Source organism: Nicotiana sylvestris, chromosome 2 (assembly GCF_000393655.2).
Source record: "Nicotiana sylvestris chromosome 2, ASM39365v2, whole genome shotgun sequence".
Lineage (NCBI taxonomy): Eukaryota > Viridiplantae > Streptophyta > Magnoliopsida > Solanales > Solanaceae > Nicotiana > Nicotiana sylvestris.
This window is the reverse complement of record NC_091058.1, coordinates 142,263,002-142,278,562: the sequence shown is the minus strand read 5'-3', so window position 1 is coordinate 142,278,562 and position 15,561 is coordinate 142,263,002. Positions and strand designations below refer to the sequence as shown.

General features: G+C 36.6%; 2 protein-coding genes across 3 annotated transcripts; both read left to right on the top strand.

The window, feature by feature from the left end:
- The first annotated feature begins 504 nt into the window (after window positions 1–504).
- LOC104235069 (calcium-transporting ATPase 2, plasma membrane-type-like) lies at window positions 505–5,664 on the top strand. The gene is made up of 7 exons (XM_009788746.2): window positions 505–935; window positions 1,477–1,531; window positions 1,605–3,556; window positions 3,676–3,834; window positions 4,307–4,478; window positions 4,605–4,903; window positions 5,012–5,664. Exons 1-7 carry the CDS (start codon window positions 759–761, stop codon window positions 5,249–5,251), a joined length of 3,054 nt encoding a protein of 1,017 aa, XP_009787048.2. The 5' UTR covers window positions 505–758; the 3' UTR covers window positions 5,252–5,664.
- A 1,040-nt stretch (window positions 5,665–6,704) lies between these two features.
- On the top strand, window positions 6,705–10,760 carry LOC104235070 (BTB/POZ and TAZ domain-containing protein 4-like). Of its 2 annotated transcripts, none has more exons than XM_009788747.2 (6): window positions 6,705–6,964; window positions 7,961–8,210; window positions 8,386–8,516; window positions 8,598–8,907; window positions 9,562–9,875; window positions 10,449–10,760. In XM_009788747.2, exons 2-6 carry the CDS (start codon window positions 7,977–7,979, stop codon window positions 10,573–10,575), a joined length of 1,116 nt encoding a protein of 371 aa, XP_009787049.1. In that variant the 5' UTR covers window positions 6,705–6,964; window positions 7,961–7,976; the 3' UTR covers window positions 10,576–10,760. The 2 variants fall into 2 exon arrangements, with proteins under 2 accessions (XP_009787049.1, XP_009787050.1); XM_009788748.2 differs by having other exon boundaries at window positions 6,765–7,366.
- Window positions 10,761–15,561: the final 4,801 nt, after the last annotated feature.

Sequence of the window (15,561 nt, the reverse complement as noted above, 5' to 3'; positions counted from 1 at the left end):
GATTATACTTATCTCAAAACGATTAGGATATGGAATAAAGAAATAAAAGTATCTTATTTTCAATGTTTAGACGATCATCTGCAGATTTTTACGTTCAAATTACTCTATCACCCGTTCACAAATATGTGTACGTACTTGATTTAGTAGTTGTATCAAGAATCAGAACAAAGCATGTTAAAATATGTAATAAGTACTAGTTATGTCACACCATTAATAGCTTAATTTTTCTCACAATTAATTCCACTAATTACACCCTTAATTAATTTTCCCTTCGCATAATAAATAGTATACGAGTAGCAGCAAAACATTGACCGCGTCAACTCTTAGCATAAAACGAGGAATGAAAATTGGAATTAAGAAATGTATTAGAAGCAAAGCTTTCATTCAGGTCCACCAACCATACCATCTCTACTTTAGTTATAGTTTCTCTCACCCAAAACTCGGATCCTTCTTCTTCTTCTTCTTCTTCTTCTACTTCTTCTCCTCTTTGATCCTCTTTGTCTCATTTCATAATTATAAAGCTCCAATTTCCCCAAACTTTGTACGTTTGTTCTTGCGCCAAACTCATCCCCTTTTCGTTTCAGAAGCTTCATACCCCCTTTTAACTTTCCTCTCCTTTTCTTTTCACCCTCTTATATAGTACTTACTATTTAGGTTCTTCGGATTGTATTATTTGCTTGAACCCAACGTGCATTTCTATATATTTGTTACTACAGCTTTGGACGTTATAATTAATCAGGAATAGGTGAGAAGAAAGTATGGAAAGCTATTTGAATGAGAATTTTGGAGGAGTGAAGGCGAAGCACTCGTCGGAGGAGGTGCTGAAACGGTGGAGGAGCCTTTGTGGTGTTGTCAAGAACCCTAAACGTCGTTTTCGTTTCACTGCTAATCTCTCCAAGCGTTATGAGGCTGCTGCTATGCGCCGTACTAATCATGTATGTATTCCCTTCTCTCTGTTGATTTTCTAATGGACATTTCATATGATTTTTTGTCTCTGCTGGAAAGAAATTCCATGAGTTTCACCACTTCAATTGCCGCTAGACTTTTCTCTTTCTGTTTTTCAATATGATTGGAGTATCATAAATGTTTATTGTGATTAAAGTGGTAGTATATACGCTCGAGAATAAACTTAGCTTATGTGTGTTTCCTAAAGCAAATTGGTTTCATATCTGAAGAAGAAATGGTTACGAAATATTGATACCTGGATTACTCAAATTATTCCATATGATTACTGTAACCAACAAGTCTTATACTAGTTTTTGATTGAGACGTAATTTATTGACTGATATGTTTTGAGGATACATGTAAAATGGCTGAATATAATGGTCTTTTAGCAGACCTGCTGAATTGGGATGTATTTGAATTTGCAACAACATGGTGATTGGATTGAGTTGGGATGCATTTACATTTGCTTCACCAATTTCATATCCTAAAACAAGGTTAATTTAGCTAAGCCTTCTGTTTTATGTGCTACAGGAGAAACTGAGGGTAGCAGTGCTGGTTTCCAAGGCTGCATTTCAGTTCATACAAGGTGAATTTTGTTTACTTTTCTCTGTCTAATCACCTCTTAAGATGTTCTTTATATTAAATCTCTGAAATTGTAGGCATGCAAGCAAGTGATTACAATGTCCCTAAGGAAGTTGAAGATGCTGGTTTTCACATCGACCCTGATGAGCTAGGATCCATAGTTGAAAGTCATGATCTGAAAAAACTGAAATTTCATGGAGGAGCAAATGGGATTGCAGATAAGCTGGCCACGTCAAGTACTGATGGACTATCTACTGATAATGAAACTGCTCTAACCCGTAGACAGGACATTTTTGGAGTTAACAAATTCCAAGAAAGTGTAGCTCGGAGCTATTGGTTGTTTGTCTGGGAAGCCCTTCAAGACATGACTCTCATGATCCTTGGTGCGTGCGCTTTTGTGTCTCTAATTGTTGGCATTGCAATGGAGGGATGGCCTATAGGGGCTCATGATGGTCTTGGTATTGTTGCTAGTATTTTGTTGGTGGTGTTTGTTACAGCAACAAGTGATTATCGTCAATCCTTGCAGTTCAGAGACCTTGACAAAGAGAAGAAGAAAATATGTATCCAGGTTACTAGGAACGGATACAGACAAAAGTTGTCCATATATGATCTAGTTCCTGGTGATATAGTTCATCTTGCGATAGGAGATCAAGTCCCTGCTGACGGACTCTTTCTTTCAGGATTTTCTGTTTTAATTGATGAATCCAGTTTGACTGGAGAAAGTGAGCCAGTAATGGTCAATGCTCAAAATCCTTTTCTTCTTTCTGGAACCAAGGTCCAAGATGGATCCTGCAAGATGTTGATTACAACAGTTGGGATGAGGACTCAGTGGGGAAAACTGATAGCGACTCTCAGTGAAGGCGGAGATGATGAAACTCCATTACAGGTTAAACTGAATGGAGTGGCAACAATCATTGGAAAAATAGGCCTTTTCTTTGCTGTTGTCACTTTTGCAGTACTCTTGCAGAAGATGTTTGGCCGAAAACTGCAAGAGGGATCCCACTGGAGCTGGTCCGGGGAAGAAGCACTGGAAGTCTTGGAATACTTTGCCATTGCAGTGACTATTGTGGTGGTTGCAGTTCCAGAGGGACTTCCCCTGGCTGTGACATTAAGCCTTGCCTTTGCCATGAAAAAGATGATGAATGATAAGGCACTTGTCCGCAATCTAGCGGCTTGTGAGACAATGGGATCAGCTACAACCATCTGTAGTGACAAAACTGGCACGCTAACAACCAACCGCATGACGGTAGTGAAAACATGCTTCTGTATGGATGCCAAAGATGTGAGCAAACCAGGTGATGCATCTGCACTTTGTTCAGAAATGCCAAATTCTGCACTCAAAACTTTGCTGCAGTCGATTTTTAACAACACTGGTGGAGAAGTTGTAGCTACCAAGGGCAAGAAGAATGAGATATTGGGAACCCCAACTGAGACTGCTATATTGGAGTTTGGTTTAGCACTTGGTGGAGATTTTCAAGCAGAACGACAAGCAGGAAAACTTGTGAAAGCTGAGCCATTCAACTCTACTAAGAAGCGGATGGGTGTGGTGCTTGAGCTTCCTGAAGGAGGTTTAAGGGCTCATACCAAAGGGGCTTCAGAAATAGTTTTGGCTGCCTGTGACAAAGTAATCAACTCAAATGGTGACGTTGTTTCCTTGGACGAAACAATAAGAAATAATCTTAACGCCACCATTGAACAGTTTGCCACTGAAGCTCTTCGTACCTTGTGTCTTGCCTATATGGATTTGGAAAATGGATTCTCTCCTGATGACGATATTCCAATCTCTGGGTACACTTGTATAGGAATTGTAGGTATAAAGGATCCCGTTCGTCCTGGAGTTAAGGAGTCTGTTGCACTTTGCCGTTCGGCAGGCGTGACTGTTCGGATGGTCACTGGAGATAACATTAATACTGCAAAAGCCATAGCTAGGGAATGTGGTATACTGACAGAGGATGGTATAGCCATTGAAGGACCAGTTTTCCGAGAAATGAGTCAAGAGGAAATGCTAAAAGTGATTCCCAAAATTCAGGTACTGTACTCGTTCTGTTTACTAGAGAATGAAGTCATTGTAGCAGAGAAGTCTTCTGGAAAAGTTCTACTCTTGGTATGATTTCTAGTTTAAGACTACATTCTTTTTTACTTCTTCAGGTGATGGCTAGATCTTCACCGCTAGACAAGCACACATTGGTAAAGCAGTTGCGGACAACATTCAATGAAGTTGTTGCAGTCACTGGCGATGGAACCAATGATGCTCCTGCACTTCATGAAGCAGATATTGGACTTGCAATGGGCATCGCTGGAACTGAGGTAAATACAATTATTTCATTCTTTTAGTTCATTCCCACCACAATCCTTTACTTGTCTGGATTCTTAATGAAGTACCAAATCTCATTGGGTGATGTGGTTAAAGGTACAATCAATTTGTGGATTATAAGTACCATAGGACTGTAAATAGAAAACAGGAGCATTGAGTCACTATATGCTTTAGCATTTTACTGTTTGGATCATGCTTCGTTAAGTAGGTCGCAATTCTAATGCTTTCAACAACTGCCTCGAAAAATTTTGTTTGCTAGTGAGGGAATAAAAGGACTATTACCTGATCAAAAGAACTTCATGAAAAATAAGATGGGAATATCCGTCTGACTTTGTAGAAAAACAAAAAGGAATAGTATTATGTCCCACTTAGCTGTTGAGCTTCTAAGACCACTGACTCTGTTTGCAAAATTTGCCAGATCAAACGGTTAAATTGAGATGTAACATTATTGACTTCTGGTTTCAGGTTGCCAAAGAGAGTGCTGATGTTATCATACTGGATGACAATTTCTCCACAATTGTTACAGTGGCCAAATGGGGACGCTCAGTCTACATAAACATTCAGAAATTTGTTCAGTTTCAGCTAACAGTTAATATTGTTGCATTGGTAGTTAATTTCGCTTCAGCTTGTGTGACAGGTCAGGAGCCTTTTCTTCTGCTGTACCATTCTTTTACCATTCCTGAGTTTAATTACATTTGCTGAATAGACAAACAAAATGCTATGTTTCACTCATTCCTATGCTTTTTCTTGAACTATGCCTCAGGAAGCGCTCCCCTTACTGCTGTTCAACTTCTGTGGGTCAACATGATCATGGATACGTTAGGAGCACTTGCTCTAGCTACAGAGCCCCCTAATGATGAACTAATGAAAAGAGCCCCAGTAGGGAGGAAAGGAAATTTTATCAGCAACGTCATGTGGAGGAATATCTTGGGCCAATCCTTATATCAGTTCTTAATTATATGGTTCCTTCAGGTATATGGGAAAACAATTTTCCGTCTTGATGGCCCGGATGCTAACCTTACCCTCAACACAGTTATTTTCAACTCATTTGTCTTCTGCCAGGTAAACTATAAAGAACATTTCTATAATTATATGGTTTCTAGTATCAAATACAGTTGGAGGACAAGCTTCAGTGGTTTACATTACACATCTGTTTGATTCTAAATGCAGCTTTTCAACGAAGTAAACTCGCGAGAGATGGAAAAAGTTGAGGTTTGGGAAGGCATACTGGATAACTATGTATTTGTGACAGTTATTGGTGCAACTCTTTTCTTCCAAATCATAATCATCGAATATCTGGGGACATTTGCCAACACCACTCCCCTCTCATTTGGCCAATGGTTCCTAAGCGTATTTTTCGGGTTCTTGGGCATGCCAATTGCTGTAGGCTTAAAGAAGATAGAGCTATGAAGTTCATGAAGTAGTGGTGCCAGATATTTTGTACAATCACTTGAAGGAGGAGCTGTTCATAGTAACTCACTCTAAGTGGTAGCACAAAAACCTCTTGCCTCAACTAGGAGGAAAAGAAGTGACCATTCTTGGTGCATTGTAGCATCACTAACACAGTTGTAAGATACCAGCTTTTCTTCTATTTCCCTAGTTTTCTTTGTATTGAAGAAACAAAAGTATCTGGGGCTTAGGATGTCATGCTCAAGCTTGTAAAGCAACTTCTTGTAGTTTACATCAATTTCAGTGCATAGAAACAATGCTGCTCTTTCAAACAATTAGTCTGTTGACTGCCCATTTTAACTGCTGATCATGAGCATAGTTTTGCTTTAAGTTTTTGTTCAATATATATATATGGTTTATCACTGTTTTATCTATTGCCAAGTAGGTGAAGTTTTTTTCGCATATATTTGCACATGCTATAATAGTCTAGTCATTTAGTTCGCTTGGTTTTAGCTCATAAGCACATTGCTGTGTTATTTCTCCTTCCACCGATTGGAATATTATTTCGTTTTAAATTAACTATATCCCTTGAAATTAAGAAACACCCAACAGAAAGTATTTAGATGTAGGCATACTATTCATTCTTTCTCCAAGTCTAGTATGTTTTCAAGCCTATGTGATGTGCCTATGATATTGATAATCTCACCAATCTTTTTCATTCCACCAAGATAATCTACGTCTTTTTTGTTTCCTTGTACTCTTTTGTGCTTTATTTTTTGGTTCGCACCCCGTTGTAAGGTATTCGTATTAGGGTCGCGATTAATTTGGATTCGCACCACGTAAAGCTCATGGAAGGGGAATCACTCTCTGCCATTATTTTTTCATTCCCAGGGCTTTCGAGCCCTTTGGTGGTCTGCATAGTGCTTTTAAAGAATATGTACATTCCAAATGCAAGTTTTGTACTCCTCCTAAAAGGCAATGACCCAATTGTTTGGAAAATAAAGACATTAATTTCTTTGGTTACAAATTTTAAATCTATTTGCAACAATGTATAGCTAACTCCAAGCCGAAAAACAGGGGATTTTCACGATAATTTAACAAATTTTTTAATATTTAGTTTGTGATTAAAAGATAGCAAGTGATAAGTAGAGGTATTTATTGATCTAACCAGCTGTTATCAAATCAAATAAAATCATACTACTTCTTAATTTGGAAAGAACAGTGTGTTGGTAGGTGTAATAATTGCGAGAGAGCAAAGGCGTGAATCGCGTGCAACAACTGAATTTGGATTGTAATGAAAAAAACAAAATACAGAAAAATACAAAGGAAATTGACCACTGATGGCTTAAAACACCGCACGTTTAACATACTCGACAGGGCCAGAGATACCAAAATATTGGCATTGCATTTGATCTGACACGGATATCATATCATTAAAGTCTTACATATAACTTGTAGTCTCAACTTGTTCACCAAATCAAATTGGATCGTTCCTTTTGCCTTTAAATAATCAACCCAACAATCATTTGAGCTCGAGCTTTTAATAGTTATAAGAAGCTGGCATTTGACAGCTGCAATGCATATTATATTTGATGTGTAGTACATAATTTCTACCATTACAAAAAATCTTGGTGGATTAGAGAGGGGAACTGGGAAGTGAACCAAGTAACTCGAAAGCAGTCCAGTTTCTTCATCTTTGTTGGCTGTGTTGTCTTCAGCTTGGTACACAACAAGGTAATATATACTACAGCAAATTATATTTGATTCTTACTCTTGTATGGGTCAAAATCCGACCAGACAAGAATCAACGTTTAAAGGGACGACAAAGAGTTACTTGGGCCAAAGTCGTATTCATACAACGCTATAACGATACGCAATTCAGAACGCGAATGTTATGGCATTTCAAAGGGTCAACCTGTAATATAATCAAACGATTTAAGTACTATAATTAATGACTGTTGGGTAACGGAGAAGACCTAGTATATAAACTAAGTCAGAAGAAGAAGCCAAAAAAGAAAAGAAAAACAAATCCACACTGAGAAGAAGAGGGATCTTCATCTCTCTCTTCCCACAAAGGAGGAAGAAGCAAAGAAGCTCAAATCCTCAATATATATCGTTAGTCTCATTATATCAAATGTATGTGGTTCTACCTTGTTAAAGATCGGTGACCATTTTTATCTATGTATTCTTTATTGTTGTTTAATATTATGAAAACCATCATCCTCTTCTTATATAATGGGATTTACTCGAAGTTATAGTTAAATCTTATGCTTGCATTGTTTGCTTAATCATATCTTCTATTTTAGATCTAGGATAAATTTTCTTGGCTAGGATTTACCTAAAATTTTCTCATCTAATTGGTTCAACAAAAGGTCTAAATCTTTTTGGTCAACAACTCTTTGTTAGCTAAAACATCTTGGTGTTACTGCATTTCTAGCTGTTCGTCTTTCATAAATTCAAGAGTTTCACCTCTAGTTACGGATTACTAATCCACCTGCTGCCTAATTTTAAACAAATCATTAGGACTAATATCCTATGGTGTATACGACACTAGGCTTTTTTTGAGCATTCTAATCTTTTCAAAGTAATAGTGCCAAGGGCACGACTTGACACATTCGGCTAAAGCAACGTGACCATCGGTTCACACCGAGGGACGGGGTTGTTTCTGTAAACACTTGTCGTTAAGCAACTCACCATTAACTGCAGTTGTTTCTTTTCATAATGTTGCAGAAGGCAAGATCAACAAATGGATCGGAGGAATGAGGAATTTCCTCGTGAAAGAACAGTACCAAATCCGCCTCCATTGCCAACTAACTTGTATGAGAGCAGGTTCATATCACCAATGCGAAGAAGACGACACTGCTCCATTTTTAGTGCTACGAAGAATAAGTGGGATTGCCTCTTTGATGAAGGTTACAGAGCTGATCTCTCAATTAATACAGATAATGGTGGCATCATCTATGCACATGCTACTATTCTGGTAAATTCGAGATTCAATCCTAGTTGTTCGAATTAATCTAAATCTTACACTCATTAGTGTAATTCCAGTCATCTTTAGGGTAGATTCTTACACTTAATTGTGTAAATAAATTATATATCGTCTCTGTATGCAACTTAAACTCAAGAAAGTCTACACATTGATTCTTTAATTTCAGGGTATGTCTTCTCCTGTATTCAGAAGCATGTTGAACTCGAAACAGTCACGAGGCCATCGACGATCAATCTCTATACGTGGGGTTCCACCCGAATCTGTTCAAGTTTTCATCCGATTCTTGTATTCTTCCAGGTAAAAATGATTCTCCTTCAAATATATCACTATGCATCTGCCTTTTCATGATTATCTCTAAATGTCAATTGCACTATGCAGCTATGAAGAAGACAAAATGCAGGAACATGCACTGAATCTATTGGTGCTCTCACATGCATATGTAGTCCCCCATCTAAAGCGAGAATGTGAGCGGCAGCTGCTGGAGCGAGGATTGATAACTACGGACAATGTGGTTGACATCTTTCAGCTTGCACTTTTATGTGATGCCCCTCGCCTTAGCCTCTTTTGTCACCGTTTTATGTTGAAACATTTCAAGGCTATATCTTCCTCACAAGGATGGGAAGCCATGAAAAAAAGCCACCCTGTGCTTGAAAAACAGATTTTTAAATCTGTAACTGATGAGGATATTGTAAGTTGAATCCTAAATGATGTCAATCCTGTTTATGTTTTTTTTCTCTCTAACTGGATTTACATTGACCGTCAAAAAATTGTTCATTCTATCAGTGTCTTTTAACCTGTTTTATTAGGTAGTTTAAGTTTTGCACACTCGCAATATATCAATTGCTTACACCATCACAATGACTTATAATAACATGTCATCAGTGGCGAAACCATGAATTTACTCAAGAGTGTTCAAACTTGAAAGAAGTGAAAAAAAATCTCCAAGAAAGAGTGTTCAATATATGTTATATACCCCTAAAATATTAATATTTTACCTATATACGCAGTATAATTTTCGGACGAGGGGTGGTCAGTTGACCACCCTTTATAACATGTAGCTTCGCCCATGCGTGTCATTCTTTATATCTATTATGCTATAGTAACTCAGAAAGTAGAGTAATTACCTACTACTATAACCTGTTAAATTGCGTTATAGTGTAAAATTTGTTTACGCTGTGGTGAATATAGCTTAAATCAATCTGTCTTATTTTTAGGTTATTACTATATAATTCCACTTTTTATAGACAACTAATTGTAGTTATACCTGATAATTAATAACATAATCTCCTTATACTGTCATGTCAGTGTTCTGTAGTTGAACTCTTTTCTAATTTGCTTGCAGAGGAAGAAGGAAAGAATGAGAAAAATCAACGAGAGAAAAGTGTATATGCAACTATACGAGGCAATGGAGGCTCTAGTTCACATATGCAAAGATGGTTGTCGAACCATTGGTCCATGCGATAAGGTCTTGAAAAAAGATCAAACACCTTGTAAATATTCAGCATGCAAAGGGCTAGAATTGCTCATTCGTCACTTTGCTGGATGTAAGATGAGAGTTTATGGTGGCTGCAAAAACTGCAAGAGAATCTGGCAAGTTTTGGAACTGCATTCTCGCCTCTGTGCTGATTCGGATTTTTGTAGAGTTCCTTTATGCAGGTTTGTGGGCTTGTCTTTTGCCTGATACCAGTAGAATATTTGCTTAGTGAATGAAAAATATTTTTTGAAAAATTATATATTTTAAAGATTAATAATAATATTAGCTAATCGAAATAAATGTTTTGATGAAATTTTGAATATTAAAGATTAATATTTGTGTGCAAGTGTTAGATGAAATAGATAATATGAAGTTAAAGTTAAAGACAGTTATAAAGGAAAATAACTTCCATCCATAAGTGTGGGATTTTTTCTTTGTGATGAAAAATATTTTTTCGGAAAAGTAATTGGTAAGGTTGCTGTTATGTGACTAGAAGGTCACGAGTTTGAGCCGTGAAAATAACCTCTTAATAGACCCTTGTGGTCTGGCCCTTTCCCAGACCCCACACATAACGGGAGCTTAGTGCAACCGTACTGCCCTTTTTTTATCTTTTGATAATCAAATACCAAAAAAGAATTACTTATAAAAATATCAATTTTTTTTTTGAAAAATAACTTCCTTTATACCAAAACGAGAGCAAAGTCGACCACTTCCTCCTTGAGCATTAATTGAGTGAAAGATTGACGTTTGAACAGGAATTTCAAGCAGAGGAGGAGGAGACAGAAGAAGAAGGATGAAATAAAATGGCGAATATTGGTGAGAAAGATAGTAAGATCCAAGAGCATTTCGGGAATGCCATTCTTCTCATTAGAATCCTCATGATCATGTTCACGTGCATATAGTCAGTCCTGTCAAAGTTAGAATTAATGAGCTAGACTGCAGTGAAGATATATAGAAAATAAGAATCCATCAATAATCTTCTTGGTTATCATATACTAATATTTCATTTGTTCCTTGCCACAGTCAACATTCTTAGTTCGACCTACATCTGATTCTTTATTGACAAATCCGTTTGTCGATAACACTTTATTTCTACAATCTTTAAGTTTGTAATTCGTATTGTTGTTGACCATAACTCATAACCGACTCAAAAGCTAAAATTCAAGTATTCATACGCTCCCTGCGGTTTATTTTTGGAATGCTCTCTACTTGCACACTAATGCCTTAAGCGTTTATTTCGAATTTGATTAGACAGCAAAATTGTCTCCCTTTTGGCTTCACCATATTGAAGATAATATCATGTATTATTGTTCACTGATTTTTCTTATTATAATAGTATAGTCTTAAAATTATTTTTGTCACATTAATCTTATTTGTGATTTTTACCTATCTATATAATTTTTAAAACTTATTTATCCTCACTATTGCAGTTTTAACTTAATTACAAGTTGATATACGATTTATCAATTATATACAAAATAATATATTAGAGTCCAATCTTCTCCTTTTTCTCCCTCTTCTTCCTCCATTACACCCAACTCAATCCCACATACGTAGATATTTAGGATACAATATTTCGATGTTTCTTATACAAAGTTACTTTTTTTCTTCTTCTTAGGTTGTTTCTTATTTAATTAAATAGGAGAAATCTTCTTAATACTTAAAATTCTAGATACAAATATATATTTCTGTACTTGGCATTGTTGTACCATTTTTATATGAACTTTCTTACCGATGGAAGCTTAAGTTGATAACTTTGTGTAGCATCACGGAAACTTTGAATAACTGCTGATCTGGGTTAATTTGTAATGTTCAATTATATACTACTAGTCATAAATTTTTGTTTATATATTATTGTATTCGCTATTCATTTTTGTAATGTTCAATTATATACTACTAGTCATATATTTTTGTTTATTATATTATTATATTCGCTATTCATTGACATATGTGGTAGTGGAAAGAAACTCCATTGAAAGCCATTAAAAGTTTTAAAACTTTGAATTCGAAAATCAAGTTTGATGAAATTGTTATTTGCTTGGATTGAGTGTTGTGGCAAATGATTGGGAATATTCTTGAGATTTGTATCTCAATTTTGAGAGAATTTGGTGAAGATTCGAAGTGATTTTGGTTGAAATTTCTGATTGAATCTCGAAAAAAAGACATAAGCAAATTGTATATATTTTGTATGTCGGATGTAGAAATGACATACAAAATATATATAATTAACATAATTATATATAAATTATATATAAATTGTATGTAAATTATAGTTTTTGACCAGATTCTATACAAAAAGTTTGTATTTAAGTTGTAGATATATTGTAGATTTTGACCGAATTGTATATATTTTGTAAAAAACTTTAGTTAATTTCTGTAATTAGGAAAACTTAGATAACCTGTTGTAAATAAATTTATATATATATATATATATATATATATATATATATATATATATATATATATATATATATATATATATATATATATATATATATACCAAAAGTCCCATCTTATTTGCTATGATCGTAAAGTCACAAAAGTTTACCTAGGAGTGTACAAATCGAACCGAAAAACCGCACCAAACCGAAAAGTCAAACCAAACCGATTAAAAAATCCGATTAGGTTTGATTTGATTGGTTTGGTATTGAGTAAAAAAATTCGAACCAAACCGACATATAAATATACTCCTATCATTTTTATATATACTCTTAAGACTTTATATAGAATTTTCTTTACAAAAATTCTAGAAATATTTGGGATTCTCTTATGGGATGTAATATTTAATAGAATATAAAGTACTCCATTTTTATTAACCTCAAATAATGGGTTACATGATCACTTTCTTATCAAGTGTTATTGAAATGCGTCAATCTCTTTGTTCTTCCATCATCCATGTTCATATGTCAAGATTTATTAAATTCTTATATCTTTTTTGAATTTGAAATGGTATTTCGATAATCTAAAATTAAATAAAATATATCATTAATTAGGTATCATATTGATTTTTATATTTAATTATTAAATTCATTTAACCTTGAAAGTATACATCAGTGAAAAATTATTGTCAGACGAATAAAAAAAGTAACTATCATGTGTAATTAACAAAAATTTTCCATAAAAATATTTTAATAGATCATATGTTTGTCAACTTTTTAAATTTTTACTAAACATATATTTACTTATAAAAAAATTAACAAAGTAAGATTGCAAATTATTCATGTTACAACCCTCCCCCCCCCCCCCCGAAAAAACCCGAAAAATCAGACAAAACCGAACCAATGCAAATCAATATAGTTGGTTTGGTTCGATTTTAATATAAACCGATCCAACCCAGTCCATGTACACCCCTAAGTTTACCGACTATAACCGAATAAAGGCCTCATCCAGAATAAGTTTCTATCCGTATTAATTATTTAGGCGAACGTATACAATACAAGAGAGTGCAAAAACATACTACTACACATTACTTAAGAGATTGGAGTCCAAACTTAAATTCTACAATGCAATGTTAATTCTTCAACAAATTGTTGATATTTTTGAGATTTTTCGACATAAATATTTTACACTACTGATCAGTTTCAGCACGAATTGATAGTCTCCAAGAGTAACGGCAGTTTAAGAGAACTTTTCTGACTTTTCTTGCATTTCATTTCACAGTTTGAAGTAATTTTATATAATGGCTGTTTAAGAGCTAATTGGAGTGACATTTTGTCATATACTCCTAAAACAAAAGGATGATCTAACCAAAAAGTGTTGAACCATTTGACTAAACCAATTAATGATGAGAAGAGGAAAATTTTAGCCAAGCATAATCTAAAAATGTATAGCGAGATAATGAAATAAAAAAAGGAACATTCTAGATTTCTTGATGTTACAATCCTATCTTTGATATGAAGAGAGAAATATCAGTTTATATCCTTCGAAGGAGGAAATTGTCCGAGCCCCCCTTCTATATATAGTTCACGGAACTTTACTGTGTTCGTTGACCAACGTACTCTCACGTGACGGTCTTTTCGTCTTTATTCGAGTACCGTTTTTACTTGACATGCACTGACGATGATTGATCTGAGGTTGGTCGTGGTGCTTCTTGCCATTTTGCCGCTTAGGCGAGGTCCCAGCTTGGTCGACCACTGTGGTCAGATTTTGACCCATACAGTTAGTCCCTCCCGTCCGTCGAGGTCGTCCCTTGGCGGGCTTGGCAGACGAACTTTGTAGATTCGAAGGCTAGGAGAAATCTGACTGTTCATGCCTTGAACGAGGTTTTTAGATCGAGGCGATGGCGCAACGCTTCAATGATGCCTTTGTTTCGTCGTGTCCATTTGGAGTCAAAATGATGCGTTGATTTGAAACGTCATTTGTGGTTACTGCCATTATGACACACGTTTCCTGGGGATTGAACCGTTTCATGCCTTATCAGTGTTGATTGGCGACTCTTGGGTTTCCCGCTTGGGGAATTTATATCCTTATAAATAGGGAGAAAACACCAATCTATTGGCACACTTTCTTGATTTATCAAAAGAATTTTGCGAATTTTCTTCTTCCCCGATACTTCAGATTTTCGATTCTCTCTTGTTGGTCAGAAATTGGCATCTTCGTCTTCCCTCTTGCTTCCTTTGTTCGTTCATTCTATTCAATTGAGACAAATGGTGGTTCTTCTTCCCGCGCTGACGATCTTGCTGCAATTTCGATACCGAAAAATGATGTTCTTGTTCCCGGAGGAGTATAAGTAGTAGAGGATGAGGAGGTTCCAACGGCGGCCGAAATATTGCCTCGTCCCGGGAAGCCCTGGACCGATTTCAATAGCCCTACCGGAGAGAAACCAGAACCTATTTCCTCTATTATGAATGAGGCGGCGATTGCGGAGCTGAAGGTTAGGTGGGGTATTCCGCACCCCGTCGAGATGCTATCATACATTTCTACCGCCCGGGATATTGTGCGTTCTACGCATCCTTTTATTGTCGGGTATACGCTTCCTCTCCCTTCCTTGGTGGTAGATTTTTGCCATTTCTACGAGGTGTGTCCGGCTCAACTTTCGTCGTACCTATATAAACTGTTCCTCATGCTACTCAAGTTCGTGGAGCTTGCCGGTCGGGAGATCACTCTGAGACACATGCTCAACATTTTCGCCCCTCAACTCATTCGAGGCACGATGATTCACATACGCCATCGGGGGACGAAGAGTCTGGTAGTGAAGATGGATGATATAGCCAATCATCATTTATACGAAAACTACTTTTATGTGCGGACCGAGCACCTTGTGACAGATTCTGCAGGGTTCCACGAGAGATAGAACTTTACACGTAAATTTTTGTATCTTTTGTCGGAATAATAGTCAACTGCTTTTCTTTGGGCAGTATTGAACTGTTTTTGCTTTTGCAGCCGCGAGACTACCCCTTGCGCCTGTTGACGATATCTGCGAATGGGTGAATGCCATACTTCCTCATACGGCGGGAGTTCGTGAATGGTCGTCCTTCTATGAGAAATATGGACGTAAGCCCCTTACTGGTGAGTAGTCTTGCCGCAGTTTCTATTTTTCACTTTGCAATTTGGATTTGTTGCTTATACGACTTTTATCGTTATTAGGGAGAATGAGAAGGGCGAGGGCTCCTCCATTTGCATTTCGTCAGCCGACGTCTTCTTCTCGGCCCGTACCAAGGTCTGCTGTCCGACCTACGGTAAGGGCTGCTCAAGTTGAATCTACGGCCGTAGTCGTGTGCACAGAAATTGTTTCTCAATCTGGGGCTCCGACTCCTACTACCTGCTCAACGGGGGAGTCTTCCCATGATGAGGACGGGGAAGGGCCGTCAAAGAGATGACGAGTGGAGTTCAAAATGGCTCCTTCAGTCGTGGTATGTTCAGAAGGTG